Consider the following 27,151-nt stretch of genomic DNA (forward strand, 5'->3'; position numbering starts at 1 on the left):
TGCAGCTCCGAGCTTTGTGTGTATCAGGGAGTGGGGGGCAATCAACACCCTGGGGTTCCCACACCTGGGTGGGACCGCGCTCCCCTATAGGTGTGGCTCTTACAGCTGAACTGCTGAGCGGCAGCAGTAGACACAGATGTACACGGCCAAGCAGTACTGAAAATGTCTTTTAATCATAATTAAATAGCTCATGTCAGACTAATTAATTCAGCCATAATCGAGGTTCCCAGGGTCCAGGGTCCAAGCGTTCTGGTGGCTCAGGGTGAGATTCCCCTCCCCAGCACAGTTCGGGCCTCGTCCATCCACTACCGACGGTGCCTGGGGCAGCCATCACCGCTCCACGGCCTGCTCTTCTGCACCTGGGAAGGCGATGGCAAAGACTTCGTGGTAGTGCTGGACGAAGTGCACCTCCAGGCCCTCAGTGATGAAGGCCGCCAGGTCATGGAAGTCCTTCTTGTTCTCGGCCGGCAGGACGATGCACGTCACCCCCGCACGCTTGGCCTGGGAAGGGAAGGAGGAACCCAAATCAGGCCCAGTCGGGCTAAAAGCGTGTGCCCGGTTTTCATTTACTGCAGGGAGTGGGGCGGCTCAGGGTTGGAGATGACAGTAGTGACGGCCCTGCCCCCAACTTGGAGGAGGACGCTGAGGCCCCAGATCATGGTTGGGGTCATAAGCAGAAGCCAAGGACTCCTCCAGGCCAGCTGCCACCCAGATGATGTCAAATATCTGGAAAGTCAGGGAAGCTGTTCTATACCTTTTAGGTTAACCCTGGAACTCAGCTTTACTTTTAGAAGTTTGGCTTCTGAAAGTGTTTGGAATGTAACTGACAGTTGAGTTTTCCAGACATGCTAGATGCCCTGCCCTGTGCCTGCAGCCAGCAGAGGGCGCCTGTGGGCAGCCGAGTGAGGCCCCGTCCCGTGCACGGAGCCCTTCAGGCTCCCACCTCCCTGGGGGCAAGACCACAGGCCCCTGCCCACCTGCCCCTGCCTTTTCTCCAGCAGCAGAGATGCCTGGCCTCACCACATCCGGCGCCACCCCTACAGGGCCGCCACACTGCCCTCCCTCCGCCTGGCCTAGCCTGGAGGTGAGGGGTCTTGCCCTCACTAAACAGCTCCAGGGATGCTGCAGGTGACTTGCTGAGCCCCCTACTTGCTCCTGGAGGAGGAAGCTCCCCCCATGGCCGTCACATGGACACAGAACAAGGGTCAAGAAAGGGAGGCTCCAGGCCATGACACTGACCCAGCTCGTGACCCACATGCCCCAGACACCCCCTACCCCGAAATGGTCTCCCCCATCAGACTAGGTACCCTGAAGACATGGTGCACAGCTGCTTTGTACGCGCTTGGCAGGTGTGCTCTGGGTGAAGGAGGAGTGGGGGGCACCCCCGCCTGGCCACCAATCAAAGCAGCGCCTATGAACGGCACCAGCCCCCAGGACACGCAGTGGCTTTGGCTTCTGCAGCCCGGGTACTAGGCCCAGCAGGAAACAAGCAGGAGACCCCACCCCATCCTCCAGGAACCTGGCAGAGCCCCATGGAGGAAAAAAGATGGGGACTTTAAATCTGGAAAAGGCAGAAAACTGCTGTGGAGGGGGCTGTCAGGCCAGTGGGCTCGGGGGCTGGGTGGGCCTGGGTGGGGGCAGCGCTCACTGCGATGGTCTTCTCCTTGATGCCACCGACAGGCAGGATCTTGCCAGTAAGGGAGACCTCGCCAGTCATGGCCAGATCCTGGCGCACAGGCTGGTCCAGGGCCAGGGAGAGCAGCGCCGTGACGATGGTGCAGCCGGCGCTCGGGCCGTCCTTGGGGGTGGCGCCCTGCGGGGAGAGGTGGGTGGGCTGCTCGTGAGCTGCGGGGTGCTGCGGGCAGGTGGACGGGCGGGCAGAGCATGGGGCCCGGTGGGCCTCACCTCTGGCACGTGCAGGTGGAGGTGGGAGGTCACCAGGAACTGGTTGGAGGGGTTGCGCTGCATCAGGAAGGCCCTGGCAAAGGTGTAGGCAATGCGGGCACTCTCCTTCATCACCTCCCCCAGCTGGCCCGTCACCTCCAGGCTCCCGTCCTTGTCCCCCGAGCTGTCCTTGTCCCGGGGCCGCCGCAGGGAGGTCTCAACAAACAGCGTGGAGCCGCCTGGGAGAGCAAGGGGGAGCCCATGAGGCCTCTCCCAGCTGCCGCGGGGCTGCCAGGGGCCCCCCAAGAGCCAAGGGGCTGAAGTGGGGCCCATCTGCCGACACCGGGAACCTCAGCATCCACCATGTCCCCCCATCCCCCCCGAGAGGACGGTGGGTGCTCCCCGACTCACCCATGGCGGTCCAGGCCAGCCCCATGACCACGCCCGGCGGCGTCACGTCGTACATGCGCTCCACGGTGAACACGGGCTTCCCCACGAAGTCCTGCAGGTTCTCGGGCGTCACCTCCACTGCCTCCACCTCGCCGCTGACGATCTTGTAGGCCGACTTCCGCAGCACCTGGGGACGGGCCCGGCGCAGAGGGGCGTGAGGGCAGGGACGGGGAACGGGGTGGGTGGCAGGGGCGCTGGGGCCGGCTCACCTTCTCCACCTGCTTCTGCAGGTTGCGCACGCCGCTCTCCCGGCAGTACTGCTTGATGAGAAGGGTCAGCACGTCCGCTGACAGCTTGGCCTTGCTCTCGTCCAGGCCGCACAGGGCGCGGGCCTGGGGTACCAGGTACCGCTGACGGGGAAGAGGGGCACTGTCAGGGGGGCCCTGCTAGGGAGACCTGCCCGCTGGCTGACCCAAGACCCCCCCATGGGCCCCTGCCTGCCCACCCAGCCACAGGGCAGGGGGTCCCTAACACAGTGATTTTCTTGTCACCGCAGGGCTCAAGTTGCCAGGTGGGCATCCCCAACAAGCCTTGCTCCTACAAGTCTGAGTCGTGTCGTCTTCAGTCCTGGGGTGCAGAGATCTGCTCCCTGCTTTTACCTTATAGCCCATCTCTTCCTCTGGGTAAAACCTCACACCCCTGCCCGCAGCCGACCCCGTATCGGATTCCCACCCATGCCCCCACCCTGCCCCCAGCAGGAGCTCCCCAAGAGCTGGGTGAGGGTCAGGGCTGTCGCCGGGTGAAGGAGCAGGCAGGGACGCGGGGCGGGCTCACCTCGGCGATGGCGAGCTTCTCCTGGGCCACGTAGCCCGACACGTTGATCATCTCCATGCGGTCGCGCAGTGGCTCGGGGATGGTCTCCGTGACGTTGGCCGTGCAAATGAACAGCACCTGCGGGAGGCGGCACGCGGCTGCTGCGGGAACAGCACCCCTGCCCAGGTCCCCTCCAGCAGCCCCCCACCTCCCGGGCAGGGGCGCACCTTGGACAAGTCTACGGGCACATCCAGGTAGTGATCCAGGAAGTTGGCGTTCTGCTCGGGGTCCAGCAGCTCCAGCAGTGCCGACGAGGGGTCCCCCTGGTAGCCCCGGCCGATCTTGTCCACCTGCAGTGGCAGAAAGCACAGGCTCAGCACCAGACCCGGCCCTTGGTGCTTTCCAGGCACTCCTGGGAGGAGACCAGGCAGGCCCAGAGTCAGTGCAGACTGGGGGTCCCGAGGAAGAGCAGGGGGCCGCAGAGGGCCTCAAAGGGCCTCCAGGCCACAGCCACGGGCAGGGACGGGGTCCTCCTGGGGCCGGGCAGGGCCTTCCCCGTGTCCTTGGAGCCCCGGGACTGAGAAACCCATCGGCCACAGCAGCTGCTCGGCACTGAGTCCCCCCTGCCCAGGATGCCCCCCGGGACACCTGCCCCTGCCCGGCCTCGCACCTCGTCTATGAGGACCAGGGGGTTCTCCGTCTTGGTCTTCTTCAGGCACTGGATGATCTTGCCGGGCATGGCCCCCACGTACGTCCGCCTGCGGGAGGGTCACGGTGGGCAGGCCTGCCTGGGGCCACGGCTCCGCCCGGGCCCTGCGCCTTCTCTGTCACCAGGACACTACAGGCCTGGCCCCAGTGAAGGCTGGAGGCATGCTGGGAGCCAGGGGGGCCACGGTTGCAGAACCGTCCCGACTTGGGGCTCCTGAGAACTGGGAGGAGCCAACGCCATCCCCCAGTTTTACAGATGGGGGTGTCTCAAAAGGGAAGAAAGAGCCGCGGTGCTGGGTCCACAGCTGGGTTTCCCCCAGCTCTGCCCACCTGGCACCTCTTTCCTGTCCAGATGATAGACCCAGCCCCAAGAAGGAGCAAGCGCTGGGGGCAGAAACACAGCCTGCCCCTTCCTGAAGGTGGCTTTCGGGGCCTCAGAGGGAGAGCGGGGCCAAAAGCCACCCTGGGGTCCCTGGGAGCAGAGGTGCCTGGCCTGGGGCCACCCCCTTGTTTCACAAGCATCTCCTGGGCACCCACATACTGTGCCCCAGCTCTGCCGGGGGCAGACAGCACTCAGCAGGGGCCCAGCCAGACCCATGTCCTGTGCCCCAAACTATACCTAGCAGGCGCAGCCCACAGGCAGAACACAGAGAGATCATGAGGCGGGAGAGACTTCACATGAGTTACAGATGAATAAAAAAGAGACAGGGCATCTGGAGGACTACCAGGGAGGACAGAAACTTGAAATGTCTCAGTGAGAGGCTGGAGCAGAGTGGGCGAGGAGGGAGTCGGAAAGGTGAGTGGGGGGGGGAGCAGTCTGGTCTGACAAAACGACCGTGCAAAGGCCCTGAGGCAGGCCCAGGCCTGGTGAGTTGGAGGAGCAGCGAGGAGGCCTGTGGGGCTGGAGCGGAGGGAGCCGGGGGAGAGCGGGAGGAGGGGAGGGCAGGGAGGATTTCCCTGAGTGAAGCAGAGGCCCTGCAGGGCCGTGGGCAGAGAGACGCCTGGGCTGCTGTTCTCGGCGTGACCTGTACACCCCACTGCCGGGTCCCTGACCTTGGTCCAGGGACTGAGACCGCGTCACACCCGCTGCGGCCTGCCCTGCTCTCGGGGGCCCCTCCCCCGAGGAACCACTTCCAAGGCCAGAGCCGGCCTGGACTTTGCTTAGAAACCCAGCCAAGGTCCCCCCTGCCCCCTGGGATGGGCCCCCTGTCTCCCCACATCAGGGCCCACAGGGCTGCAGGGCCAGGCCGTGGAAATCCACCTCCCACTGCACCCCAGCCGAGGGCACGTCCCCCCAACCACCACCAGCCAGGCAGGGCCTTCCTCTGTACCCCTGACTCTTGGAACACCCTGCTCCTGGGAGGGCTGCCCTGGGACCTGCCGGGACGGGTGCTAGCCCTCCCAGGGGCTGTCTGCTGAGAGCCTGTCCGCTGTGGAAAGCAGGGCTCCAAAAGCAGGTTCCCGCCAGGCCTGAAGGCAGCGGGACCGACCCGGGGTGGTGGGGACGGCCATCAGGGTGCCGGGTGAGGCCTACCTGTGCCCCTTGATCTCGGCCACATCCGTCATGCCCCCGACGCTGAAGCGGAAGTACTCGCGGTTGAGGGCGCGGGCGATGGAGCGGGCGATGCTGGTTTTGCCCACACCAGGGGGGCCGTAGAAGCAGAGGATCTTGCCCTGGGTGGAGCCGCGCAGCTGGCTGACGGCGATGAACTCCTGCGGGCGGAGGTGGCACTTCAGGGCGGCCCCGCGGAGGGGCTCTTGCCACACACACCCGCTGCTCCCCTCTGCCCGGGCACCCCGATACCACCCGCCTCCCACCCGTGGGTGACTTTCCAGCACCGGGGACACTGCCCCTGCTGCATCTCAGCTGCCTCGAGGCCAGCCCCTCAGGTGAGGTGCTCCGGGCCCCCTCAGCCCTTCCTCAGCCCCCAGGGCCATCGGAGTCCCCTGCACCTGGCATCTGTCAGCACCTCCCACAAATGCACAGGCGGTCCCCTGGCGCCTCACCAGGATGCGCTTCTTCACGTCCTCCATCCCGTAGTGGTCCTCCTCCAGCACCTCCCGGGCTCGCACCAGGTCCAGGTTCTCATCGCTGTACTTGCCCCAGGGGATGGACGTCAGCCAGTCCAGGTAGTTGCGGGTGACGCTGCCAGGGAGAGACCGGAGCTGGTGAGCGGGCTCCACGTGCCGCCCAGACCTCCGTGGCATGGCAGTGTGGCTCTGGGGTCTGGACACAACCACCAGGAAGGGTGTGCTTCCTGGGTGGACCAGGCTGGTGGGGGCTGTGCCTCGGGAGCCCCCAGGACCATGCTGGGGTGTAAGCACCGTGCCTAGCTCCAGGTCTAGGCACTCAAGGCTTGGTGAGAACAGCTGCCTGCGCACGCCCCAATGCTCACTAATGCAGACAACCCTGGCACCCTTCCTGCCCCACTGGCAAGGGAGAGAACAGTGGAGAAAACCAGGCCCAGGACGTGTGGAGAAACAGCCTCCAGAGTGGCAGGTCACTCTACCAGGAGAGCAGCACTGGGCACCAGGGGGACACCCCCAAAGGGGTCTTGAGCTAGGAGCTGTGCTCCCACAGACTGCGGCTGCCCTAGGCCCAGAAGCATCTCAGCTATACATGGGTCAGTGCACACAGCGAGAGGGGTGGGGTGCCTGGGGCAGAGACCGCGATCAAGGGAGGGCGGGGGCCGTTTCCCAGGCGCTGGGCGACACCGGGGTCCGCTACCAGCAGGGGCTCAGCACAGGGTGAATGAGACGAGCCAGGAGAGGGTGGGAGGCCAACGCACAGAGCCTGCTGGGCCCGGGCAGACTGTGGATTTGAGTTTAGGGGCCACGGGAGCCACGGAAGGGACTGGAGCCGACAGGCCTCTGGTTGTGTTGTAAAGGTCTGTGAGGGAGGCAAGCTGGGGCCACATCTCGCTGCAGTGAGGGAGGTGAGGGCTGGTGGGCCATGCCCGGGAGGACCCACGGCCCCTGGGCCACTCGAATGGGCCCTTCCCCTGAGGCTCCCAGTTTGTGGTGACAGAACGAGGGTCCCACAGTCCCACTCTGCTCTGAGGGGCTGGGAAGTCGTGCCACCTGCAGGGTGACACTTGGCCCATGTGCACTAACCCACAAGCCCCAAGGGAGCATCTTGTAGGGGTGAGGCTCCTGGCCAGGGGTCCTCAGCTAATTTCTGCCTGTGGGTGTCAGAATGACAGCCCCCCAAAGATGTCCACGCCGAACCCCGGAACCTGTGCATGTGGCACCTGACGTGGAAAAGGGACTCTGCAGGCGGGATTCAGTGGAGGATTTGAGGCAGGGGGATTGTTCTGGATTATCTGGCTCTTGGTATCTCACATCATCACAACCTCTGAAAGGGACAGGTGAGGAAGAGCCAGAGAGATGTGACTGTGCCATCGGGTCAGAGTGAGCGAGTGAGGAACTGGAAGATGGGGAGCAGGGGCCACGGGCCCAGGAATGCAGGCGCCCCCCCCGAAGCCGGGAGGGCAGGAACCCAGGCCCTCCCCCAGGGCCCCAGGAGCCCAGTCCTGTCGGCTCTCCAGTCTCAGCCCCCCTCACCTGCAGAGCCACACAAGGACACGTGCGAGGTGTTTTAAGGCACTACGTCTGTGGGCGCTTCTCAGCGCAGCCACGGCCATGTGTGCTGCCCGAGGAAGGGCCCGCAGCAGGCGGAGGAAATGAGCCTCCCGCAGGGGCCTTGGGCAGGAGACCCCGGGAGGGTCTCAGTCCGGCTCAGTTCTTCCCTGTCTAGAGCCATTCCAGGGGACTCGACGTGGGCTGGGTGGGCACAGGAACCTGAGCCCCCATCCCGGGCAGCAATCCCAGGGCCACAGGAAGACGCGGCTGTGTCCTGGCCGACTCTCAAAGCACCAAGAGGGAGGCCAGGGGACAGAAGACGGGGTGGCCTTGGGCCAGTGGCTCCAGGGACTCCTAGTCCGCGTTACAAGTGCTGGCTTAGAGCCAGACACCACTGGTTTCAAGCCCCTCCGTCCCCAGCTCCCAGCTCCGAGGCCCTGGCCCCTGACTGAACCTCTCTGAGGCTTGATTTTTCTCATCTGTAAAATGGGGGTGACAAGGGCACGTTTCTCATGGGGGTGTGATCTGAGCACTGAGGCCTGTCAAGTGCTTCTGTACACAGCACCTGACGCGCCGTGTGTGTGCCGTAAATGAGTGCCAGGGGACACCCCCTCCTGGCTTCCACGGTCAGCGCCCCACACCCCATCCAGCCAGCTGGCTCCCCAGGGCCGGGGAGCAACGGGGGTCCCCCTTAGGGGCTGGGCCAGAGACCAGCAGGGCCCGGCGCTCACTTGAACTCCGAGGAGTGGTTGTCCAGCAGGCCGAGCTTGCTCAGCTCCTCGTCGACGACGTCCATGACGTGCTTGGGGACCACGAGCTCCTTCAGGCGCTCCCGGAACTTCTCCTCGATGGCGTCCTTGTCCTCCTTCTCCAGGCCCAGCTCTTTCTTGATGATTTTCAGCTGCTCTTGCAGGAGGTACTTGCGGTGCGTCTGCTTGATCTTCTCCTCCACCTGTGAGGGCCAAGGGGTTGCCGTTTGGATCGGAGAGCAGAGGGGACGTGACTCTGCGGTCCCCGGACTAATCTGTACGCTGCGGGGGCTGGCTGCTCAGTTGCAGGCCTGTCCCCCCGGACTCAGCACCGGGTGCGCAGAGAAGAAAGCCCAGTCTGGGAACCTCCCCGATGTTAACCCAAAGGCTCCCAGAGCGTGGGACTCACACCACTGCTGACACGTGCCTCCCTATCAATAAATCACACCCAGTGTTGCGATGAACATGCATCTCACAGCGAGGAAGCCCTTTGCTTTTTGATTCTGGTTGTGGTGATAAGTAACTGGACGGCACAGGCTGTCCATCGATTTGCCAAAATTTGGGAAGGCTGAACTGTGGGAAATAGCATTCCAACCTTTCCCGTGTGGGTTTGTGATTTTAGCTCCGTCCCAAGTCTATGAAGGGAGAAGTTCTCTCCCCTGAGGGAGGCTGGTGCTCAGAGCTCGCCACTTGGGGCTCATCCACTGGGGCCAGTTTTAACTTTCCCTGCTTAACCCAAAGTTTCATGGCCCAGAGCAACTGATTCCACAGAGCCCTCAAAACAGAGACACGGCAGCCATGCAGCCTCCCACCAACACCATCTCAGCTCAGATGCTGGCTGATGCCGGACGGCCTGCCGGCTAAATCCCCGGGAGCAGCCGCCTCTCCTGCTCCCCACTTACCTCCCGCCCCAGGCGCTGCTGCAGCTTGCTCAGTTCAAACTCCTTCTTGAGGAGGGAGAGGGCCTTGTACAGCCGCTTGGGGATCTGTCACAAAAGGGAAGGCACAGGGAGACAGAAGTCGGCGTCTGTCTGTGTTGGGCGAGGGCGTGGGGGAAGCGGGTGCTCGGCCGGCTGCTGCCGAGGGGAGTGTACATCAGGCAGAGGCTTTGAGGGCAAGCCGGCAACACCTGCAACAACTAAAGTCCAGTTCTAGAATTGTGTTCTGCAAAGAATGCCACAGGCTGTGTGGACAAGGATATTTGCCACGGCAAACACCAGCCATGGCCTCACTATCCAACCCTGGGGACCTGACTGAACAGACGCTGGGCGCCCCTCAGTGGATACTTCGCAGCTGCTCAAAAGGACAGGGAGATGGACACAGACTAACGGATGCACGCAGACGTGACATCATCTCTAAACAGAGCTGGGGAGAGGCCAGCAAGCAAGGCCGGGAGGCTGCCTGGAGTCCAGGTGGGGACAGGCCGGAGGGGCCTCCTGGCTGCTGCCATACACACTCACGTTGGTCTCCTCCAGGACGTCCTGCAGCTCGTGGGACTCGGCCCCGGTCAGCGCGGCACCCATGTCGCTCAGGTAGATGGGGTTGTCCACCACCCGCTGGCCTGCCTGCATCATCTGCAGCACCGACTCTCTGAAAGGGGTGAGGGACACTGGTGCTGGAGAGCGGGGACCGTGGCACAGGCCTCTCTGGCCTCTGGGGCAAGAGTGCCAAGGCCAGGGCTTTGCTCCCGAGGCGGGCCCGAGCCCTTGGTCTCCTTTTCCCCAGCAGCCCTGGGCCGGGCCTTGGGGACACCTGCTGGGAGCCAGCTGTGCCGCCTGGTCCCCTCCAGGCCCACGGGCTTGGGCAAGAGCTGCAGCCCCACCCCAGACACCAGCCCCTTCTGCCAGCCACTTTGAGGATCCCCCTCTCCCCCATCAGTGGCTCAGCTGATAACAGCAGAGGCTTCTGGCCAAATCCTGGCCCCTGAAAGTGTGAAGGAGGGGCAGGAAAAGAACCTGGGCCAGGTGAGCCGCCCCCAGGCCTCCCCTCCCTGCACCCCACGAGGCCCACCTATAGAGGGGGTTCAGGGCGATGATGTCCCGGATGGTCTTCACGATCTCAGCAGTCAGGGCCTGGCGGGGAGGAGGGCCGGGTGGGTCAGCGGGGCCCCCAGCCAGCACCCCAAGGAGCTCCACCCACCTGCCCCTTTGCCACCTGCCCGTCTGGCCTTGGCCAAGGAAGGCCTCGGAGACCAAGAGCACAGCCCAAGTCAGCAGGCAGAGGGGCAACGGACCAAGAAAGTAAAACTAAAGCCGAAGCTGCTTCCTTAGACCACTCCGAGCCTCGACCTTAGAGGAAGCCGTTTGGAAAAAGCAGAGGGACGTGGCTCTTCATTCCCTTAAGTGCACTTCTCGCAACCAACACGTCCCCTTCTCAACCCTCAGGCAGGACGCGGGCCCCTGCCCAGGGCCTGTCTGTCCATCGCTGGTGCTTTCACTCCGTCACTGCCGGGAACCTCAGCCCCGCTCCCCTTTGGCAGCAGAGGGTGGCCCCGTCTGCTGGGGGTGCCGTGGCGAGACTGGTTTTCCTTCACCCTTCCTCTCGTGGCCACAGTTACGAGGCTAATGCCCCCAAAGGGATTACTAGACAAAGCTAATGGCGTTAAAAACCTGACCCTGCCTTGTTCCCGAAAGGCCACGGGCTCCCAGTGTATGGCAAGGAGCCCACTGCTGGGCAAGAAGGGGTCGGTGGCCACAGCTGATTTGTTTTCTCTAGTTACTGGGTCGGACCTTATGCTGTCTGAGGAGACCATTGTAGGACACCAGAGAGCCACGGCACTTGCATGAACAAGGCGAACACCCTGCCTTGCAGAAGCCTTCCTGATTCCTTCACCACAGCATCTGTAAGCACAGCCATTTGTAGCCACCCCCTCCCAACCTGAAGATTCTCATAAATCCCCGTAGCCACAGGCAGCCATTTAATTTTAAAGTTAAGTAAAATTCAACATTCCATTCCTCGGTCACATCAGTCATATTTCAACTGCTTAATGGCCACGGGAGACTGCTAACATAGAATTCTGGAACATTCCAACTATCGTGGAATGATCTCCTGGACAGAGCTGTTCTCAAGGACTCCCGATTAGGCCTATGGACATGACTGTTCACCACGCCAGTGGCAAATGTGGCCAAGCCCCTTCCGGCACCTGCCATGCACACTCCTACAGCACTCGGAAGCAGCCTCAGAATCCTTCTCAACACAGTACTAGAGCCAACCATGAACAACAAACAATCAGCCCAAAGCTGTCTGTTCTCTATCAGGAACAGCTTCTGTTCTCCATCGTGAGGAGGCTCCAATGACAGCGGGAACCCACATAAGGAGCCGGCACACCCAGGTCTTCTGTCAGCTCTGGCTTTCTTCTTTGTCCCTAGCCGAAGAGGGCAGGCCACCCTGCCCGCCACTGCCAAGAGGCTGCCCACCTGGAGGCCGGCTCACCGGGCCACAAGGCAAGCAGGAGAGCCTGGGCTTGGCGTCCAGGCTGCCAAAAGGCTGTTCCTGTCCTGGCTTGAGCCCCAGGTCACAGAGAATGTTTCCAACTACCTATTTCTTTCCCCACAATTCTGGATCTGGGTGAGGAGCCAATAATGGCACGAATTGCTGGAGGCCATTGCACAGACAGGGGCTTGGGCTGAACCTGGGTTCGAATCCTGCCTCCTTCACGAGTGGCTAAGGGCCCCAGCATATTCCTTTACCTCCCTGACCCCGGTTTCTTCAAAGGTCTTTCGGGAGGAAAAGGATGTCCTTCATTTGCCACGTATGCGAGTGCTAGGACGTTCTGGCTCCTACAGAGCCTGGGACTCGACATCGGAGGTGGCCAGGGGCTTTCTTTTGAGAGGCCACTGGAGCCATCCTGGGGACACCCCTCGGGGAGTGTGGCATCATAGCCACACGGACTTACTTTCACCTCTTCCGTGACCTGGAAGTCCTCGTGGACGACGTTCTCAACCTCCACCATGAGCACCTCCCCAGGGGTGCCTGAGGGGGGCTCCATCACCACCTCCATCTGTCGTTTGACGCTCAGATCCCCCTCCGCCTCCTGCTTATCCCGCTTCGGCTTTCTACGGGTCTTCTGTTTGTTTTCGGCCTCCGGCTCCTCAGGCTCCACCTCCAGCTGCCTGTTGATGTGGATCCTGGAGGAGGAAGCAAAGTGGAGGGGAAGCCTGGGGTGCACCCGGCCACTGGACACAGCTTTCCCCCAGTCCTGACAACTGAGCGATGCAGGCAACATCAGAGGCTGGGCTCAGCCCTGGGACGGGGGGACTACGGGGTCCTCGAGCTGGAGGCCAAGCTGCATTCTCAGAACCCCAAGACCAGTGTCCCCTCCTCGTCCCTGATACCCCAACCAGCCTCACGCGTAACACTTCTCACGCAGCGCTCCCCATGCCGGCCCCGCTGTCATCTGCAAACGCTGCAGGTATAAGGAACGAGCCAGCAGTTAAACACAGCAGCTCCGAGGTCTCCCGTTACTAGCCGGGAAACCTGGGCAAACAAGGTCTGTCTTAGGGACCCTGCCCCACCCCTGTTGACCTGGGCTCAATGCACAGCAGCTCGTTTTGCATCACTCAAGTCTCGATTCAAGAAGCACCTCCTCCAAGAGGCCTTTCCTGACCACTTCGTGTAAAGCTGCCTCCCAGCCCCCTCAGCCCACACCCATCCCCCTGTCCTGCCTCTTCTTCTCCTCCAGAGCACATGACCCCACCTGAATCCAGCTGGGGACTCTGCCTGTTCCTCAAGTTCTCCCCACGTAGAGTGTGGGCTCTCCAAGGGCAGGCCCCTTGCTCGGTTCTCTCCTATCTCCTGGCACCTGGCAAACACCAGGCCCTCTGTTATGTGCTGAATGAAAACTGCTGACGGAAGCTCCCGGCTCTCTCCTCTGTCACAGGGGGCTAGCCACAGTTCCTTCCTGAGGGGGCTGGCCTAGAGCCGCCCAGGATGCTGGCGCAACAGTCATCCAGGTGTGCAGAGAAAAGGGGGGGCAGTTCTTGGGAAATTTGGGGTATGGCAGCCGCCACAGTTTTTATCAAGTTCAGGTGCATCTTATTCTGTTCCTGGGGCCCAACATCCTTTTAGGAGGTCAAGGAACAGCCTCTTTCCTAAGACAGACTCCGATGTAAGCAGCTGAGGATGGGTGTGGCAGCTCAGCCTACTGGGGAAATCGGTGTGTGACCCAGATCACCATTTGCCCTGGCTCTGTCCTGGGGGCATCACCAGGCTGACACAAGCAAAAAGGCTCTGTGGGCACAAAAGGATGGAAAACTCTAGACTCAACCAACTCCAACAAATGTCTTCCATGAGGGGCTTTCCAGAATCTTCACTATATTAAGGGCTTGACACTCTGAAAAGTTTCCATGTGTACCTGACCATGAAACTCTTTTGAGAGCAACCTGCACACCACCGTTCTTTGGGACACACTTGGTTAAGGCTCATTAGTCAATCCATCGAGAACTTCGACCCTAACCCTAGGCGGACTCTGTATATTTCTTCTAGTTCACAGTAACTGCCTGTTTCGGACTGATGAAAGCTGCACGCGGTCCTGCAGGGGGGATGAGGCAGGCAGGACACGTCCTCACAAGGAAACACATCTGGTGAAGGGAAAAAGTTCAAAGCGGCCAGCTGTGCGTGCAGCACGACCTGCCGGGTGACGCAGGGATGGGCCCTTGGGAGGACACACACCCAGGTGGCAACGGGGAACACCTGGGGACAGAGTTCGAGGCACCTTGCTCCTTGTGGGGTTGCTGTAATGCTTTTTTGAAAGGCGTGCATGTAACACTACAGCCACCAGCAAGCCAAGACAGATGAAGCTGGATTGGGAAAGTAGGAGGCGTTTCTCACCGGCCCCACATGCTGCCACTTTAACACGGGCACTCGGAGGAGGGAGGGGTCGGGAGGTGACAAGTCTCACCCCTTCCCCTGCTTTGGCTCGCCCGCTGCGGGGACAGAGCTGCAGTGCTGACCCGAGAAGGGCAGGGAGTCCCGGGACCCGGGGGCCCACAGGGTGCCCTTCCCGCCTGCCTCACATGCTCCTGCCTGCCCCTCGCTGGCTGGTACACGGACCTTCTGTGTCCCATGACGATCATGCGCAGCTTGTCCCCAAGGTCCTGCATCTCGTGGATCTGGACAAATGTCCCCGTGTGGTAGACCTCATCCAGGCTTTCGACCACGTCGGATTCATTGCTGAGGGGGAGGAACACAAACGGCCGTCAGCACCTGCGCTCGGATCCTCATTTGGAGGTCTTGGGTGACAAGGGGGAAGGAAAAAAAGAAACAGCTCTTGCTGGCTGCGACTGGACACTGAGCATGACCCCTTCTGCTCCCAGGGGTGCCCGGGGGCATATCTACCAGCTCGTGGCCATCCCCAGCAGTGGCAGCACCCAGGTCAGGAGCTCCTGGCTAAGTTAGCCGGAGGGGCAGGGCCCAGATGGGATTTGGATTCCACTCCACACTCCCATTACAGAGCCTGCTTAGGATGCATCTTCTAACTTGGAAGTGGAACACATTTCTACCAGGAGCCAATGTGGGTGGACCCAGAGTCACAATATCCACCGGGCTTTAGCTTTGCTTTGCAGCAGCCCTGCTGACACCAAGGGTCCTCAAGGTTAATTCCACCCACCCACCCACCCCAACCCCAAGGCTGGACAACGCACGAAGGCTCATGCTACAAACTGAACCTCAGCCCCGAATGAAAAGGTGTGCTTGGCTCTCAGCCTTGCCCTCTGTTGGCTTTGCTAGGGTTCTTCTAGGTCAAGAGTCAAAGGTCAAAGCTATTCTACAGTGCAGGATTTCTGGAGAGCTACACTCCAGGGTGACTTCAACGAGGCAGTGAAGGAAAACGCCACTTACTTGTCATCTCTCTTTAGAAAGACACCGGCATATGGCTGGGCAAGACGAACTTTCCTTCTCAGCAGCTCAACCAACTTCTTATTTTTTACCTAGCAGGACAATGACCCCAAAGTGAAACGCAGGGTACATTTTCTAGCTGACATTTTGATGGCAGCTCTAGCATTTTCCATAGTTGTCTCTGTGGACATGTGAATCTGACCCGGGACACCAATCAACCTAGTCCAGGACCAAAACAAAACAAGCTGGTGGATGGGAGGGTGGAGAACAGAACAGGGTAGTGTTGAGTAGCTACATTCCTTTTTCTCTGTAGATAAATGGCTGGACTGAAGGAACTGTTAAACCAGTTTCATACACTTCTTCAGTGGCAAGATGTCCTGGCTTGAAAATCTAAACCATTCTGCCTTTTATTCACTTTGGAAGGACAACATTAAATGTGCCTAACTCAAATGGGGCCTCCCCCGCAGGCTGGTAATTTCCCTGATTTTCATTGAAAATATTTCCTCACCACAAGTGTACCCTGTTCATCACTGATCAAAACCCCCAGGACCACAGCACATTCTCATTCTCGTCACCGACAGGTGGAGATCAACAATGTCTTTTGGGAAATACCTGACGGGGCCAGAAGTGCTGATATCCCTAGGGTTCACCTGATTTCTTTTGAGCCTGTGTTAATTCCCAGGTGAGACCTGGGCGAAACTCAGTGGCCCTCAACCCTCAGGGTACCTCATAATGACCTGTGGGACTCATGAAAACACTCCCTGGAATTTCTGATTCAGCAGGTCTGGGGTGGGGCCTGAGAATATGCATTTCTAACAAGCTCCCAGGTGAGGCAGATGAGGCTGGTACAGGAAACACACACCCTGAGAATCACTGATGCCAGGGACTCTCTAGCACAGGTTCCTAACTTGTGGTCTGGGAATTCCTGGCACGAGACGAGCATTTTTCCAGGAGGAGGGTCCCATTCATTTGTCAGGAGAATACGTGATCCACCAAAAATTAAGAACCACTGGTCTGTACTCAGAGAAAAGCGACCAACTCAAGTAGCCACACAGCGTCAACTACAAAATTGAGTCAATGGAGCCTGGCTAATAGGTTGAGCCACCAGGCCCCAGAGAAGTGGTCCCCAGTTTCTCCTCTGTTCACAGATGACTGCTGCATCTTGCACATCTCTCCCCTGCCTGAGACAGGCCTCCTTTTCATTATTTACAGAGTAACGGCAACAGAAATACAGGGTGTACCACGTGTCAGTGCTCCAAATGCCCTCCAATGTGACTTGTGTGATGCTCCTGTCTAGTTCCAGTCAGGCAAACAAGCCGCTCCTGCATGAATCCTGTCTCTGCTTGGGCCCTGAGGGCATCTGTGACTTGGCAGGGCTGAGGGGACCAGTCCTGGTGCTAGAAGCCTGGGACAGTGGTGTCAAGGTATGGGAAAAAGGTCTCCAGGGCAGGTTCTGTGATACCAGAAGTGCACGGAGAAAACAGTGGTGGCAGCGCTGACTGTTGAAGCACACGACTTGTGTCCCAGGCACGGTTCTAAATACTTCTCACATATTTGTTTAACCACCATGACTCCAAGAAACAAGCTACTATTTATTATTTCCATTGCATACATGAGAAAAATGGAGGTCCAGAAAAATAGCCTGCCGAAGGTTATGAAGCCAGGACTGGGAGAGCTGGGATATACAAACTCACTGGGTCTGGGGCCTGGATTAGTACCCGCTCCTCATTATGAAGGAAGGGCCTCCTTCCCCACTGGCTGGCTGCTCCCCCTCTGTACTGCCCTTTCCCCTTTCCAGGGGATCCTTGATATTTATTTAGCAGAATCTGGAATGTGAGGGGAGAGTGAACACAGAAGCTGAGTCACTGTCTGACCTTGCTTATACAGTTAAAAGATAACCTACCTCCTCCATGGACTCCAGTTTCCACATCACTTGAAAAAAAAGAAGGAAAGAAAGGAGGGGGTGCGGTGGAATGGAAAGGCATTTGGGTTTTTCCTGTCCTAAAAGCACCAGTTCCTCCCACTCAGGCTGCTTTCTCTCTATTACATCATCCTGTTTCTTTACTTTATAGCAATCTGAAATGATCTTGTTTCCTGTATCTTTCAGGAGAAGCAAGCTCTCTAGGCACTGGAACTGTTTGTTTAGTCCAGTGCTGTTCTCTCAGTCAGTGCCTGCCACATGGTCGGAACTCAAGAAAAGTTTGTTGAATGAATAAACCAGGAACCACCCCCCCAACCTTCTCCTAAGCGTCCTGTACCATCCTTGCTCTATTATTCCCCATAGTATTTACTACCTTCTAACACATAATTTACTTACTAATCTTGTTTATTGCCTCTCTCACCCCACCAGAATGTAATCTCCAAATCAGGAATTTGTATCTGTTTCACTGCCCATATCCCCAAAACTTGACACAGGTCAAGCCTGCCACACTTGTTTTAAAGAATGAACGAACGAATCCTGATTCCCAAGGGGCTTGTAAACACGCGCAGAACGCCTGGAGCAGAAGGTGTTACAAAAAAAAAACAAAAACAAAAAAAAACCGCATTTACCGAAGTCCGTGGAAAAATAAATGAGCCGCAATACAGTTCTGGTAGTTCCCTGCCCCGATTTCTATGACCGGGACTCTAAGTGGGCAGAGCCCTATGTCCACGGGGTTCAACCCCCTCTCAAGTGAGACCCTAAGGGATCCGCAAAGGGGAAGAGATTTGGCACAAATCACCAAGCGGGTGGTGAGCACGCAGGGATTCGAACTCCTGCCTTTCCGAAGCTTTGGGTCTAAAAAGTTGCGAAGCGTGAAAGTGCAAAAGTGACCCCACGATCCAACCCGCTGCCTGCAAAGGTCGGGGAAACTGAGGCCGAGGCGGGGGCTCGCATTACCTCGATAATCTTGATGAAGCGAGGGAAGACCGGGTTGCGGGTGACGGCGATGAGCGGCAGGTGCGGAAACACGTCCGGGATCATCATGGGCGTGAGCGCCGTTATGACCGGGCCCTCCCCGCCGCCCGGGCTGCCCCCCGCGCCTCCGGTCCCATCCTCCGCGCCGCCCTCGGAGGCCTCCTCGCCGCCCGAGAAAGCGCCACCGCCGCGGCTGCTCGCTTCCCAGAGCCCCCGCCACTGGCAGGCAGCTGCGGGGCCGCGGCCCCACGACGCCCAGGGAAGCGACGCGTCGCAGGTCCGCCGGGCTCTGGAGAGCCAGGCTCCGGTCGCAGTCGGGACCCGCCCCCCGGTGGCGGCCAGCAGCGGCCGCCGCAGCGCCCAACTCCGCGCCGCGCCCCAGAGCCGCACGTAACCTGCGCCCGCCGCCATGGCCCGGCCATCCTGGCGGCGCGCGGGACTCACGTCATTTCCGCTCGCCGGGCTGACGCGCACGTGACAGCAGGCGCGTGCCTCGGCAGGAGCCGGGGGCGTGGCCTGAAGGCTTCAGGGGCGGGGTTTACTAGGGGCGGGGCCTGGTGGATGCGGCGCTCGCACCGGGCAGAGTGGGTGTTCCACTCCACCTCTCTTAGCCTCCCTGCCAACATGCGTCAGAGCCCCTAGAAACCGAGACGCTGTTACTGCAACCGCCTCTTTTGAGAAAGTGCGGGCAGCCTTGCCCATACATTTAAGTCATACGCGCGCGAGTACCAGACACTCAGGCTCTGGTGGCGCGCGTCGTGATTGGTGGATTTGGGCTTCCCGGGAAACCATGTGCTGATGCTCACTTTCCAAGCCTGCGCAGGGGCGGCCGTGTGCGCATGCCCAGGCTCTCGGGTTGGGGTGGGGCGTGGATTGGGGCGTTCCAGGAGACGACGTGCGCATGCTCAGGGTCTAGACTGCACATGCGCGGACAGGTTGTCGCTGCCCCGTGGCGGTTAAGGGTCTACAGTGGAGGAGGCGGAGGCTGGAACGAGATGCTGGTTTTGATGCTAGTTGTGGCGGCGGCAGCGATCGTGCATCTCTGCCCGCTGGTCGGAGCTCAGCCGCTGTGCCGGTGGGGCTGCCCTCCCAGGGCTGGGGTGCTGCGGGGACCGGGAGGGTCTGGCTCCTGGACCCCGGGGACAGGCGCGGGTGGGCCGAACCGAGACCCTTCTCCCCGCTCTCCAGCCCCCTTCCCTCTCCCCAGACAAACTGAGGCTTCTCCGCTTACGCTTCCTGGGAATGAGGCTCCCATCCCCGTACCCCATCCCACCCCCTCCAGCCCATCACCAAAGTCCTCCCCTTTCTACCTCCCAACTCCGGCCCAGTTCCTGCTCCTCCAGGCCACTTCCAGCACCTCTGCCCTCCTGTCCGTTCTCCACCCGGCAGCCAGCGGGATAATTTAAAAACAGATCTGGGCTCTTTGTTCCCCTTCCCTAGCTTTGTGGACCCCGGAAGAAAACCCAAGTTTTCTGCGTATCCTGCAAAGCCTGGCCTGAGCTGGTCCAGGGTTTCTCAGCCGCGGCGCCCTTGCCGTTTGGGGCCGTGCATTTCTCTGTTGCGGGGACAGCCCCGTGCGTTGTTGAGCAGCATCCCCGCGTCTACCCACTAGATGCCACTAGAACTCCCTCCCTGAGGTTTGACAAGTCAAAGACGTCTCCAGGCATTGCCAGTTGTCCCCTGGGGACCTGAGAACCACTGCCTGGTCCCTGCCCACGCCTAGTTGTTGACCATGCCAACCTCCGTGCAGCCTTGGGGATGAGAGAGATTGGGCTCAGCATTCCCTCTGCCACACGTGCTTTGCTTCCGGATTTCTCCATGGCTCCTTCCTCAGCTCCCCACTCAAAAAGCACATTCCCTGATTTAAAGCCCTTCTTGGAATCTATTACCTTTGTATTCTCTCCCTCCTCACACCTCATTTTTTCTTACTCCAAACTACTGCCTTGGTCGTGGTTGTTGTCTGTGTGTGTTTTAACAAATTGCTTTTTGTCTATTGCTGTCATGAAAATATTTGCCCCCTGAGGGCGTACCCTGTATTGCTCTTATTCACCCCTTGCCAGCACGTCTTCAGATTCAGTAAGTGTTAGATGAGTCAGTACTGTGTGCCACGGGGTTAGGGAGATGCTAAAGCCCCAGGAATTCCCACCTGGAGTGAATTCATTCATTAGGAACCTGCTTGCAGAGGAAGTGGGAAACGTGTGCTTTAGGAGGATGGCCTCAGTTGATCTTTGCAACCAAGTTCATGCAGTGGTGATTGGTTGACCTTATTTTATAGCTGTGAAAACAGACCTGGGGAGATTAAAACCACACTTGCCTAAAGACACAGAGCTCATAAGTGCAAGAATGTTCCCAGCCAGATTTAATAGTAAGATTTGTCCCAAGGTTTTTCTGATTCCCAGTTTGAAAGGATTGATTATCTCCAGTTCTCCCCTTTCCTCACTCTGGTCCTCAAAAAGTGTGACCCCTGGACCAGTAGCATTAGTGTTGCCTGGGAATTTGTCAGAAATGAAGCTTTCTCAGGTCCGACCCTGATGTGAACTATACCATCATTCTTTCAGCCACCCCCCTTCCCCACCCCACCCCCCAAAAAAACCTTGGAGCAGGAGTTCCCCATCTGGGTTCTGTGAATGACATTTTATGAGCTCTTGGGGACTCTGTCTACATTTTTGTAAATACATATCTCTTTCTGGGAGGGGAGAGCCCACAGTGTGATCAGATTTTCAAGGGGCTCCCCAAACCCCCAAAGCATCAAGAACGGGTGCTTTAGAGTTAACCCAGAGGAAAACTTAACATGCTCTAAAGCCTGAATATTCAATGAAAATTGACAGATGGTCTCTCTTATCACTTACCTCTAGTAGACGCCTGGTGAGGACAGGAAAAGTGTTTAACAAGCAAAAGACTGTTCAAGGGGTATGTCGTTCCATCCTTATCGCCAGTTATTTTCTCTACTTATTGAATCGGAACTAATGTTTCCTGGAATTTCTCGGTGTCTGTGCTGTGCTAGGCATTTTAAAGACATTACCTTATCCAGTTTTTAACAATTTCTCTCTGAAGTCGAGATTAAACTTCCCCATTTCACTAAAACAACAAGTTGAAGGAGATTAAATAACCTGAGAAAGGCCAAGAGGTAGAACTGGGTTTAGAACTCAGATCATCTGAGTTTTTTATCCAGCGTTCTGTCTACTCCACTATTTGATAGGTTTAAAAAAGCAGAGTAACGTCAGAAGCCAACCCAGTTACTTTGTTTAGATGATAAAGTGTAACAGGAAACTTCATATTTTGCAATGTGTGTCTAAAATGCATGAAGAAACAATACTTCATTAAACATGTTTCCACTTGATAATATTTTATTTCGGGAGTAACGTCAGCATTTCTTATCTTCAGGTAACAGTAGTTTTTAGCATGTTACCATCCTCAGTCCTGTTTTTCAAATAACTAATAATTTTTAACTAATCATCTGTAAATAGTAACATGCACAAAAAAATGAGAGGTGATATGAATGATCACCCTGTGAATTTTTTAAACTTTATTTTGACGTTAATAGACTTAAGGGAAATTGCAATAATAGTACAGCGAGGTTCCTGGTACCCCAGTGGTCACATCTTACATGAACATAGACCTGTATCAAAACCGGGAAAAGTGATATTGATGCAATCCACTGACCTGTGATTTCAGATTTCACTCTTCAAATTTCTAATGTTACATATTAGGAAATTGTTTTTATCATGTGTTTATTACTCTTGATATTATTTAAGACTTTGTGATTATCTCTCTAGGATCCCCTGTTTTATCCATCTCTGACGACACACTTGATTAAACATCCTTGCAAGAAAAACTTAGCTCTGTATCTAGGGTAAGCGAGCATCTTATTTATTGTTAACCTTCCTTTTTATTAAAATTGTAGATTTGCTCCTGTTCGTACATTTGGCAAATATTAATGAAGACTGCTCTGCCCCGCAGTGCTTGTTGCTGCCTGCATGGAATTCTCAGTTAGGGGTGGGGCTTGGAGGCTGAGAGAGGGAGAGAGCAGCACATAACTGAAATAATTACAGAATATAGTGGTATCAAGGGTCGGAGATGCTTGATACAAGCTCTCGTGGGGGGGCCTGAGGAGAAAATACCTTGAGAGATTCCACTGGGGAGTTGATGCCCACTGAGTTTTGAGGGATGAATAGGAGTTCACCGGAGGGGGGGGGGCAACTGTGCCGAACTGTGTTATCCCAGGTGGTAGCCATACGGGGATATTTAAATTTAAATTGATTAAACTGCAATGAAATAAAAAATCCATGGCTCCAGCCCGACTAGCCACATTTCAAGTGCCCGCAGTGGCTAGTGCCTACCCTGCTGGCGGTTCAGAATATTTCCACCACAGCAGAAAGTTCCATGGGATGGTGTTGCTTTAAGGTAGGGGTCAGGAAGCTACTGCCTATGGCTCAGATCCAGCCCGCCACCTGTTTTTATATAGTCCATGAGCTAAGAATGCCTTTTACATTTTCACGTGGTTGAAACAACAAACCGAACAATATTTTGTGACATGAACGAAATTCAAATTTCAGTGTCCGTAAATAAACTTTTTATCGGCACACAGCTACACCCATTTGTTACGAATTGTCAGAGGCTGCTTTTGTGCTACAATGGCAGACTCTAGTAGTGACAAGAGAGAACACACGGCCCCCGGGCTATTTACTGTCTGGCTCTTTGCAGGAAAATGTTGCCAATTCCTGGTTTAGAGCATAACAAGATTAAATGATATCCTGATGCCAAGAACACGTCGGATTCAGGAAAGGTGTATTGGTTTATAATAGTGTCCCCACCCCTGAAATATTCATGGCTGCCAGGAATCTGTGAACGTGACTATTTTAGTTCCTTGGGCTGCTCAAGCAAATACCGTGAAATAGGTCTGCTTAAAAAGTGGAAATTGATTTGCTCGTGGTTTTGAGGTTGAGGAAAAGTCCAAATTGAGGCCTCATCAGGGCGATGCTTTCTGCCCAAAGACTGGTGTCCTGGAGCCGGCTGCCGACGACCCTTAGTCCTGGGCTCCTCTGTCACCTGACAAGGCACACGGTGACCTCTCCTGGCCTCTCCTGGGCCTCTCCCTTCACTTCTGGATTTCCTCGATGTTCAGCTTTGGCTGCTCTCTCTGTGGCTTTCTCTCTCTGCGCCTGAATTTCATTCCGCTTATGAAGGACTCCAGTAATAGAATTAAGCCCCATCCCGAATTGAGCTGAGCCATGCCTTAACTGAAGTCGCCTCATCAAAACGTCTTAATTACAATAGGTTCACGCTCACAGGAATGGATTAAGTTTGAGAACCATTTTTTCTCTGGGGTGCACACAGCTCCAAACCACCGCAATGACCTGATGTGGAAATACAGTCTCTGCAGGTATCATCAAGTTAAGATGAGGCCATCCTGGATTAGGAAGGAGCCTGTATCCAATAGCGTCCTTAGAAGAAGAAGGAAATTTGGACACAGACTCAGAGGAGAAGGTCAAAGGAAGACGGAGGCGTGTGCAAGACGAAGGACGACGAGGATAGCTGGTCACCACCAGCAGTTAGGAAGAGGCAGGGAAGGATTTTTCCCTGGAGCCTTTGGAGGGAGTCTGGCCCTGCCTGGAGTGGCCCTTTCCCCCATTCCGGGCGGCAGGAATGGCACGTGCAAAGGCCCTGGGGTGTGCTTGAGGTGTTGGAGGGACAGCTCCCGTCGAGCAAAGTGGAGAGTCAAGAGAGATGTCAGCAGTGTCAGTTCACATGGGGCTTTGTAAGCCATGACAGCGAATTTGGGATTTCAGTTTACCTCTGGCGGGAAGTTCTGATGGGGGGAGTGGGTTGAACCGTGTCCCCCCCAGAAAGGTAAGTTTGAGTCCTAAACCCCTGGGAACGTGACCTGATGTCCCAGCAAATGTGACCTTCTGTGGATGGACTGAAATTAAGATGAGGTCATACCGGATGAGGGTGGGTCCCAAACCGGATGCGACTGATGCTCTTATATGAGAAGGAAAATTTGGACGGAGACCCTGGGAAGACGGCCACGGGAAGACGGAGGCAGATTGGGATGGTGCTGCCGCAAGGCAAGGAAAGCTGGGAAGACACAGGCAAGGGTTTTCCCCGAGAGGCTGCAGGAGGGAGCGTGACCCCGCCGACACCCCGATTCCCGACTTCTGTCCTCCAGAACCGAGAGAGAACACATTTCTGTCGACTCAAGCCCCCCAGTTTGTGGTACTTTGTTGCAGCAACCCTAGGAAACTAAGAGGTGGTTGTGGCTAAGCAGGGGCCGTGGCATCCCTGACCTCGCTTCCACAGGACCACAGGCTGCTGGGTGGGGTCTGGGGAGCAGAGGTGAGGCGACAGCAGGAGACGAGTGAGGGGCTGAGGCTGGGGGCAGCGGTGGAAGGAGATGGGGTTGCAAGAGTGATGACCTGGCTTTTGGTGTGGCAGAGGAGGGCAGGGCCGGGGTGGCTGTGGGAGGCTGCGTGGAGGAAGGAGCACCCAGCACGAGATGAAGCAGAGGTTGGGTTTCAGCGCTTCAGGGTGATTGGGTGGGGACGGTAAAGAGAGCCAGGAACAGAATCGGGGGGACTTGACTGTCAGGGAGCAGCCTGGGTGTCAGCTGTCCAGGAACTGGGCTTCCTTCCTTCCAGTCTAAGTGTCCAGTGTCTCCCGGGACAAATGGAGCTGTCTTTGGAGGGACTTGGGCAGCCTCCAGGTGGCACAAGGAAGAGAACTTGTAAGCACGTGATGCAGGCGTACAAAGTGCAAGTCCAGGGGTGGTGAGAGTGAAGCTGGGGCAGTGTTCTGCCTTCCAGGGGGGGTTGGGCAACATCGGGTGGCATTTTTGGTTGTCCTCCCCCCGCCACCGGAGAGACCCCGGAGGTAGGAAGATGAGTAGAGTTCGGATCATGAACTGCCTTGTATGCCAATTAAGAAACCTGGCTTTGATCCTTTAGGATAAAAGCAATCATTGATGGTTTTTGAGTAGGGAAGTGGCCTGGTTGATGCCGATAGCTGTCACTTTTTGGGTCGGCTCTTATCTTTTGCTATAATAAGCAATATCGCCATAAACGTTTTGATGTGTCTGATTTTTAAATTTTTTTTCTGTCCCCAATCCCCAGCAGTCACCACCTGTTATTGCAGTCAGCTTGCTAATCCCCTCGTCTCTCTCTTTTTTAAACACAGTTTTATTCACACACCACACAATCTATCCAAACTGTCCTCTCTTATTTAATGTTTTAAAATTGAGGCAGAGACCAGAACTCATCAAATTCAGAGGAGAGCCTGTTAGTAAAGTATTTGGCCTTTGATTCATGGGCACGATAGCCATTGATTTTGCATGTTCAGAACCTTGTTCTTGTTACTTAACTCTGGATTTTTAAGTAGTTTTCTGGTAGTTGTGGTGTTCCAGTTTGCTGATGCTGCTGTTGAGCAAAATACCAGAAATGGATTAGCTTTTATAAAGGTGGTTTATTTGGTTACCAAGCTATAGTCTGAAGGCCATGAAAATGCCCACACTAAGGCATCGACACAAGTATACCTTCACCGAAGGAGGGCCAGTGGCGTCCAGAAAACCTGTCAGCTGGGAAGGCACGTGGCTGGCGTCTGCTGATCCCGGGTTGTGTCCCAGCTCCTCTCTCAGCTCCTGTGTGTTCTTCAAAATGTCACTCTCAGCTGCTCTGAGATTCTTCCCGTTTGTGGGCTTTTTTATAGGACTCCAGTGATTAAATCATGATCCACCCTGAATGGGCAGGGTCTATATCTCCATGGAAATAATCCAATCAAACATTTTGCCTACAATTGATTGAGTCACATCTCCATGGAAACAGTCCATCAAAGGATTCCAACCGAGTCAATACTAAGACGTCTGCCCCCACAAGATTGCATCAAAGAACATGGCATTTTAGGGGACATAATACATCCAAACCGGCACATGTGGTTACCGGAAAAGTGAGTCACTATATGTTTAAACTACCTTCCCTCTATTATTATTATTTTTTTTTAAGTAGAACTGAAGAAGATCTTATGGGCAGAAACTATGTCTACATCATCTTTGTGTCCCTCGGGCCTGGTATTCAATAAAGTTTTGCCAGATTGATGAATGAGAGTTTGTTTATTTTCTAAAAAAGGTCAAAATAGGCGGGGACTTTAGAGTAGTTAGGTAAAGTTTTATTTGGAGAAATCACCTCAATGACAGGTTCTAAAATAGAAACAAAGATAAAATCAAACAAAAGAATCTTCCTTGATTCATGCTTCTGACTGTTTTTACCCAATGTTTTATTGGTTTTGATTTCAACTGGCTATGTCCTGAAAGTACATGACCCTGTAAAACAGACAATATAAAGATGAAAATATTCAAGAGTCATGTCACTGCCATTCACCTTTGTCCTGGAGGTCCTAGTCAATGCAATAAGACAAGAAAAAAAGATGTAAAGCATGAAACACAGATGGAAAGAAGCAGATGACATTGGCAAAAGCCAGGAGTATCAATGATTAGAACTACTAATTGGGTGAAGCAAAATGCCAAATACAAGACAAGACATTAAAACAAAAATCAACTGCTCTTTCATAAACCAGCAGTGACCTGTTAGAAAAGGCAATCATGAAAAACACCATTTACGATAGCAACAGGAACTTTAAAACACATAGGAATTTACCCAGTAATTCCTTTCTGGAGAAAACTATAAAACTTTTGTGAAGATGAGAAAAAAAGGCGTCCCGGAGAAAAAAATGACATACCATGTTCATGGATAGCCTCTCCTTTCTAAAAAGTTTCCTATGTTAAGGAACAAATTGCTTTTTTTCTATTTATTTACATTCTTATCTGAAACCCTTTACTTTCATGGGATTTGAGCTGTGTAAATTACACAGCTGAGGTTCACCCTGAGCAAGACAAGCTGGCACGCAATGTACAGTTTACGAAATTTTACATTTGATAGCTAACACTTTTAAAATAATGTTCAGTCTATCAATGTTGAAATAATAATAATAATGATAGTAATAATAATAATAAATAACACCTGAAGTTTCCTTGCTGAAAAAGAATTTTGTTTGAATGGAACATTCTTTGGAGTATCTTCATTGTCATTTTCTTGTGTGCAAAATTGTCCTAACAACTCTTCTATTGTTTGTTTCAGAAGAGAAGTTTTTTTCACCGACAATAACTTTGGCAGTAGTCTCCTCCCATTTTCCATCCCTTCATCAATGCAGGTGATTATTTTACTTAACAAAATCTGAAGGATGCTCAAAATAAGTATATTCAGTGGTAGATCTGATATGGAGATATCAGACTAATCTGTGTTTTTTT

General features: G+C 55.7%; 2 protein-coding genes across 2 annotated transcripts in view; one reads left to right on the forward strand and one right to left on the reverse strand.

The window, feature by feature from the left end:
• Positions 1-151: 151 nt before the first annotated feature.
• LONP1 (lon peptidase 1, mitochondrial) lies at positions 152-18,278 on the reverse strand. Its single transcript, XM_037823943.1, is given in 20 exon segments — positions 152-501; positions 1,649-1,813; positions 1,906-2,123; positions 2,296-2,461; positions 2,544-2,684; positions 3,109-3,225; positions 3,315-3,437; positions 3,758-3,845; positions 5,330-5,508; positions 5,803-5,941; positions 8,109-8,329; positions 9,029-9,112; positions 9,587-9,716; positions 10,137-10,198; positions 12,022-12,253; positions 14,178-14,297; positions 14,964-15,052; positions 17,839-18,102; positions 18,104-18,190; positions 18,192-18,278. Coding segments are annotated over 20 exon segments (2,883 nt in total). The 3' UTR covers positions 152-330.
• A 501-nt stretch (positions 18,279-18,779) lies between these two features.
• The window catches only part of CATSPERD (cation channel sperm associated auxiliary subunit delta), a 99,686-nt gene continuing 91,314 nt past the window's right edge, over positions 18,780-27,151 (forward strand). Inside the window, exons 1-4 of the mRNA XM_037823991.1 lie at positions 18,780-18,931; positions 20,712-20,766; positions 21,633-21,709; positions 26,982-27,054. Of these exons, the coding sequence (XP_037679919.1) occupies positions 18,780-18,931; positions 20,712-20,766; positions 21,633-21,709; positions 26,982-27,054 (357 nt within the window). The remainder of the gene's footprint in view (positions 18,932-20,711; positions 20,767-21,632; positions 21,710-26,981; positions 27,055-27,151) is intronic.

Source organism: Choloepus didactylus (assembly GCF_015220235.1).
Source record: "Choloepus didactylus isolate mChoDid1 chromosome 25 unlocalized genomic scaffold, mChoDid1.pri SUPER_25_unloc1, whole genome shotgun sequence".
Lineage (NCBI taxonomy): Eukaryota > Metazoa > Chordata > Mammalia > Pilosa > Megalonychidae > Choloepus > Choloepus didactylus.